Source organism: Phalaenopsis equestris, unplaced genomic scaffold, assembly GCF_001263595.1.
Source record: "Phalaenopsis equestris unplaced genomic scaffold, ASM126359v1 Scaffold000002, whole genome shotgun sequence".
Taxonomy (NCBI): domain Eukaryota; kingdom Viridiplantae; phylum Streptophyta; class Magnoliopsida; order Asparagales; family Orchidaceae; genus Phalaenopsis; species Phalaenopsis equestris.
This window is the reverse complement of record NW_018164444.1, coordinates 2,409,347-2,416,206: the sequence shown is the minus strand read 5'-3', so window position 1 is coordinate 2,416,206 and position 6,860 is coordinate 2,409,347. Positions and strand designations below refer to the sequence as shown.

Sequence of the window (6,860 nt, the reverse complement as noted above, 5' to 3'; positions counted from 1 at the left end):
CATTATTTGACAAGTTGTGTTGTGATTTTCTCCCTCAAATTTCGGAGAGGAAGCTCTCCACATGTTTTTGAAATAGGCTAGCGACAAAGCTTTCCAATTCCACAAACTCTTCAAGACTTTGCAAAGTGAGATGGCTACAAAGCTTTTCTCATTTTCCTAAGTCCAAACTCCCAGTTTCTCCAAGAAAAATTGAGAAATCCAAAGAAAGAGGAGGAAGGGACTCAAACCCACTAAGACTTGTGCTGGGGCTCACAACAAAGGGATTCACTCAGCTCTACGAATGGTGTTTGGCCACGCATGGAAAATCCCAACCTAGGGTCTCCTCTAGGGAAAAAGATGATCCATCACATAAGCACGTGGCCGCACATGCTCATATTGTCCGGCAAAAGCACCCCGTGTGGGCAAACAAACCCACATGACTATCACAGCTAAACCCCAGGGCTTGCTAAGAAAGGAAATGCAAGAAGTAGGATTTTCAAAATCTCACCATCACAAAGTTTGTTCGAAGTACACTTGAGTTTATGAAGAATATCTCCTAAAAGGTAGGAGAAAAGCCCACGAATCCTTCCCAAGATGGTGAAAAAGCTTTCCTTTCCAGAGAGATCACTGGAGTTCATCGGAGTTACCTTCCCTGAGCTAGGATGACACTTTCCTAGTTGCACTCCTCAAAATCTGCGTCGAAGGGGAAGAAGAGCAGCCCACGAGATGAAGAGGATGGGAAATGGCCAACCTCAAGCTCTTTCATTGAGGAAAAACTTACCTAAACTCCAGGAACTCAAGGTAGTGGAAGAAACTCCAAGGAAAAGAGGAAATGAAGAAGAAGGTGGAGAGGAAGATGAAGTAGAAGGGGTGGCTGAAGAGGAAAAACCCAAGCTCACCAAGAGAAAGAAGCCCTCATCACTTCAAAAGCTCTCCTACACTCCCTTACACTCCTTCGGTTGTATGGCCTTCGATCGCTGCAAATGGGGAGAGCTGGCTTGTTTAAACAACCAACCCCTCCCCCAAAATGACCAAAATGCCCCCAATATGTGCCCAGGAAGTGAAGGCAAAAGGGTTTTTTTACATCACTCCCGAGGCTCATGAAGAAATCCCTGTGAGAACGGTGACTTCGAGAGTCAAAACAACGCTCAAAATGGTCATTTTCGTGACATGGGTACTTACTGACACCTTGGCGCCACTTTCCTAGGTACTACTTAGGTGCTTAGGAGCTACTTTTTTGGGCGCTTGGGAGCTATTCTAGGCGCCTAGGTGCCAAGCTCTAGGGAAAATTGGGTTTTTAGCTGTTTGGACGCATGGACGCCCGATTTTTTCGGTGCCTAGGCGTTGGGTTTGTGCCAATTGTTGTAAACACTTGTCAGATATCTGAAGGCTTGGGTTTGAAGGTCCAGGAAGGGATTTTAGACACTTGGGTCCATGGAACCCGTGCCGGGGAGTTAGTTTAACTTGAAACTCTGATTTTTGTTGGGAGCGCCCGACAAAGCATTTTTTTATCTGAAAGCTATGAAAAACTCCATGTGAGTGAAATTTAGTCCCATAACTCTAAAATAGAGTATTTTAATTGGCCATTTTATAGAGAAATTGGTTCCAATTGCTGTCGTAGACCACGACACAGGTAGGGTGTACTGAACCTTAATTTTTGGTAGTGCGTGCAGGTGAAATCCATGATTTTCTATGGTTTTGGGAGGCTTCAGATGGACATGTGATGACTTATAATCATTATATCAGGCACTAAGCACTTCTCACATCTCAGAGGGGCCACTCGAAGGGAATTTTCTCAGGAATGGGTGAATTGCCATCGAACTTAATTACTTGCCCCGAACAAGAGCTGAAAAGTTTCTGGTGGGTTTCTTGAGCTCCTAAATTCTACAGACAATCCTTAGACCCCCCCCAAGCCATGAAGGTGGAAACCATACACTTTTGACCCTAAGAGTAATGCTAACAATAATTTACAACATGGTTAAAATTATACATACGAATAATGAACACTTCTAATCACATGTGTGTAATATGTTCGTCACATTTATAGTGACACTAATGGTTCCTCTCTATTCGTTATAGGTTCACAATACAAACAATGGAATCATGGATTAGAGATTAGTATATCTTGCTTATGGTCCTAATCATATTGTTGCTTTATGATAGATATTTGATGTAAACTGTTACACATTCCATATGAGTTCTTGGTGTGAAGGAAAGAAGACATAACTGCGGCGTCGCTGTTAAAAGTCACACACATACAAATGATGAGAATTATTTTTACGACGTACTTGACGAAGTCATTCAATAGCAATATCCAGGCAATGCCAACTACATTATGCACTTGTTTACTTGTCAATGGTTTGATCCTCTTCTGAATTGAGAAACCCGAACATTTAGGCCTTATGGCATCACTGAGGTTAAATTGAATAGATGATATGTGAGTTTGATTCTTTTGTTCTGACATGCCAAGCTACACATGTTTATTATCTTCAATACCGTCGTAGAGTAAGGGATTAAGTTGATTGGGCTGTAGTTATGAAAGAAAAACAAAAAAGAAAAAAAAAAAACTATTTAACTGTATAGTTCTATAGAATTGATTCACAAAGAAGAAAGTTTGCCATATTTCCATATTTAGGGTAACATAAATGATGAAATATTTGCGCTAGAGGATACCACATGGACTTTTGAAGATGTTGCTCATGGTTTGGCTGAGGATTATGAAGAGAGTGAAAAAGGAATTTTAGGTTCATCTTCAACGACGAGTTCTTTTGATGAAACTTAATAACATAGGTCCACAAACTTTAAATTAGTTGTTACTACTACTATTTTTGGTCTTTTACTTTTTTTGTTATTAGGTATAACTCTTATTCTTGATTTTCTTATTTTTAGACATAGATGTTACTTGTGTCTTACCTTTGTTGCACCGTTTCTTCCTGCTTTTGATTATTTTTCTGGCCAATACTAATTTTTTTAATGTCATTCCTTTATTTGCAGACGATCGCAGGTGGTACAGGTGATCGGCCACCTCATAGACCCCATGTTCTGGGGACCCTTGATTCCACCTCTCGCAGTAGGAAGAGGAGGTCGTCTACTCCGAGCGCTGCTTTCACTATTGCTACACCTTCTCTAGCACCTCCTCCCCCATCTACTATTGTTACACCTTTAGTGGCACCTTCTCCCACACCCAGTGCTGCCACCCCTCCTGTGGCATTTGCTCCCGCATCCAATGCTGCCCCATCTTCTTTGATGCTTGCTCCTTCCGTACCTACTCTCCCACCCACTGTTGGCACACCTCTTGAGCCTGACCCGTTGACTCTTGCACCCCCACCCTCAATGGTACATTTACTATCAGTGGGTGACTTGTAAGTTATTTTAATTCCAGTATTATGTTAATTCTTCATGATATACATTTTTGGAAACTAATTTATTTCTTAAACAGATTCATTCCTCACAGTTTGCCTGTTACCTACTTCAAATAAATTATCATGAGCATGTACGATGAGCCATATCTGTCATGGAAGCATATACATGTTGCCACTCCGAACTTGTGGTTGAGGGATTTTGAGATATGATCATTTAATTTTAATCAAATTTATAAATTTGATTTAATTTTTTATACTAACACATGGTTTATTTTTTTCCGTTAAAGAGGTCCTTCACCTGACTCCCAGTGCACCACCAGTAGATCTGCTGAATCTACGAGATTCAAGGCAGGCATTGCCTTGCCGACATGTTCATAACAGCTCGCCTGAGTCGCGAGTGACCTGCCTAGATTTGTGAGGGGATCTGGGGTCAGCTGATCGCAGCTTGGACCTCTCCTAATTATAAGAGGAAGAGGTAAACAAACCGAGCGAACATGGCAACAAAGGGGGTCAGGGGAGCTGCACTTCATATTGGCGGTTCTGTCCTCTATACAGAACACTAGAGGAGGTTGGTAATGTGGAAAGTGTTTTTATGTGGTTGTGAAAATTTAAATGGTACTCAAACTTTTATTTTTTTTTGTTAATGGTTTACGTCGTATTTGCATCTGTTATAGGACGCAAAATCCGACGTTACATCGACAATTTGACTTTGTCATTCTACTACATTTTCTGACTCAAATTATACCGTAATCCAACTTTACTATTCATCGTTTGATATTTTTAGATACAAATTTCAACGCACTTTTCGTATAAACAAATTTGACGCAACGATAACGGAAAAAATCGACACAAATTATTTGCGACAGAATTGTTCGACGTAAATTAGACGGAAATAACATTACAGATCCCCAAATTAATGTCAGAAAAAAATCATATGTAAATCTGACGATAACCCTCAAATAACATTGCATTTGCGCCCGATTTAAGTCCTATATGCCCGACCTAAATATGCTTAATTCCCGTAGTGTTCCCTCTCTCTCTTTTCATAAGGTGTCACAGACAACCACATTTGATAAGAACAAATGTCTTTTAAATTAGGTGGGAAAAATTGAGCATTTGATAGTTGTTTTTGGTATTATAGACTTCTTCCATTTGTTAAAAATCATTTTAAGTTTAAGTTCTGTTTTTTAATGCAAACATTAAGATTCAATAATTTCAATGTTGATGTTCAATTGTTTTTGACAATACTAAAATTACAATTCTATTCCTAAATATTAATACCTTTGAAAGTTTATTTTTATCAATAAATTTAGAAATTAATACAAATTTAAAATATTGAAATCATGCTATAATCTCACATTTTTAAATCTAAATAATTGATAACCAACAAATGTCTAATCGTGCAGCAATGTTATGTATATTTAATACATTATAACTGGCAACAACTTCCGGCAATAAGATTTGCAAGCAAATTTATGACTTGCAATTATAATAAGCATTGAAATTTCATTAGTTTAAGTTTACCATTTGTCATATATTCCTTAATTAAAATTGAATATGATTATTTGTTTATTTATTTATTTATCATTTTAATTTGTGCTCTAAATTGTCAGCCTTAGGCTGTAACATTTAGGGTCCGTTTGGGGCAGCTTATTTGGTGCGGTGACGTTTTGAAAACACAATGTTTGGGCAAACTGCGTTTTGGAAGCTTGTGCGGTGACAACTTTCTGACAACGGTCTGACTTTTAAAAAAAATAATAAAAATTTATAATAGTCACCGCACTTAACTTATCAGCAGATTATTTCTAATCAGTTTATCAACAGAATATTCCATAAGTTGTAGCTGCCCCAAACAGACCCTTGACCCTTAATTCCTGATAGTAATAATTTATATTAAATTTTTTTTATTTTCTTTAAACTAAATGAAATATATCAGTTCAATGATTATTTCTCTTTTACATCACAAATTAAATTTTAAAAAAATTAAAACACATTGATTAAAAAAAAAGATTTTGCCTCATTTTCTTTTAAATTATAGTTCATTTTCAAGATAAGCTAACTAGTAAATAATTAATATTTAATAGCTTTTTAGTTCAATTCCTTAATTAAAACTAGAATTTTTAATTAAAAAATTGCCATTTATCAATTTATTTTTTATTCTTATTTTTTAAATAGTAGTTTGCTTCCCATTCCTTGATTTAATATGATTTTAAACTATGATCACTTATTTATTCACAAGGAAATGGGAAGAGGTGATGATAAATATTGTGAAGGTCTCATGCATGATTTCATTATCTATAATTTAGTTGTGGGCTCAATTTAAATAATTAGGTGATAATTGTGGATTATGCAATTCAAAATGAGCCCAATAGTCACGATGAAGAGCTTAGTGAAGAAGTCAATGCATCAAGTATTTAGTGTGACTCAATGGCACATATCATGCATAACACATGTGGGCTATAAATAAACAACATACCAAATCTAGTTGAGAATGAGAAATAAATAAATAGAAAATATATTAAATAAGTCAAAATTTTTAAAATTGAGAATTAAATAATTTGTATTCACAAATTGATATTTAAAAAAAAATAATAATAAAATAAAATTGACATTACCACCACTAAAGATTGGTAGTGACCACTAAGGCTCCGTTTGGGGCAGCTTATTGACCTGCGGCTGCGTTTTGAAAACGCCGTCGCAGTGTTTGGAAAACAAGTTGGAGACATTTTTTCGTGCCGTAAGTAAAAGCTTATGGGATATTTCTTCTTCGTGGGTGAAACGGGATGGGCCTTGCGTTATGCGTCTGATTATCGTGTTAGGGTAAGATTTCTCCCTCTGCCCTTCGTTCGCCCTCTCAATCTAGCTCTCCCCTTCCCGTTGTTCCTTCGTCCTTCTGCAACTTATCTATTACTGAGATCAAAACCGAGGTATATTTTTGTACCTATCCAACTCTCTCCCTCCCCGGTCTTCGTACTGCTCCTTCTCGCCTCAACAACTGAGATAAGTGGATCAACACAGTTGTGCAAGTAGAGAAAATGCTAGAGGGATTCATTCTCTCAGATTTTGTATGAATTTTTTTGGCACATTACTCTTGCTAGAGGGATTTGTTATTACTCTCATCTTTTTCCCCTTCTCTTATACAAACGCATAGGTTAAACATGGTTTTTCATTACCGTTGGAAATTTTCATGGGTAGCGCCGAATTCGTATGCAATTACTTCGTGACTAAACACAGTTGTGAATGATATGTGTAGCAGAGAATTCGTATGGAACTATTCGTGACTAAACACAATTGTGAAATCGAGTTCAAATTTTACAGGCAATGCCAAATTCGTGACTAAACTCATTTTCATGGGCAGCACGAATTCGAATTTTACACTTCTGTTGGAAATCTACATGCATAGCACCCAATTATTTGTGGCTTGTAATTCTTGGTACCTGTGAGCTTTCTACTATACTATTTGAAAGATATTGGAAACTGAAATTAACAGATTTGGGCATTTACATATTGGTCTCTTTT

The 6,860-nt window shown here is 37.2% G+C and overlaps 1 protein-coding gene across 1 annotated transcript; it reads left to right on the top strand.

Annotated features, from left to right (window-relative positions):
* The first annotated feature begins 705 nt into the window (after positions 1-705).
* On the top strand, positions 706-3,481 carry LOC110032742 (actin cytoskeleton-regulatory complex protein pan1-like). The gene is made up of 3 exons (XM_020736486.1): positions 706-1,053; positions 2,974-3,315; positions 3,419-3,481. Exons 1-3 carry the CDS (start codon positions 706-708, stop codon positions 3,479-3,481), a joined length of 753 nt encoding a protein of 250 aa, XP_020592145.1.
* The last annotated feature ends 3,379 nt before the right edge of the window (positions 3,482-6,860 follow it).

Excerpts from the sequence above, each read along its gene's own strand:
- LOC110032742 (XM_020736486.1), top strand. The coding sequence starts at position 706 with ATGAAGAGGATGGGAAATGGCCAACCTCAAGCTCTTTCATTGAGGAAA. Across the intron at positions 1,054-2,973 it reads CAGGAAGTGAAGGCAAAAGG|ACGATCGCAGGTGGTACAGG; the intron begins GTTTTTTTACAT and ends CTTTATTTGCAG. Across the intron at positions 3,316-3,418 it reads TTGCACCCCCACCCTCAATG|ATTCATTCCTCACAGTTTGC; the intron begins GTACATTTACTA and ends TTTCTTAAACAG.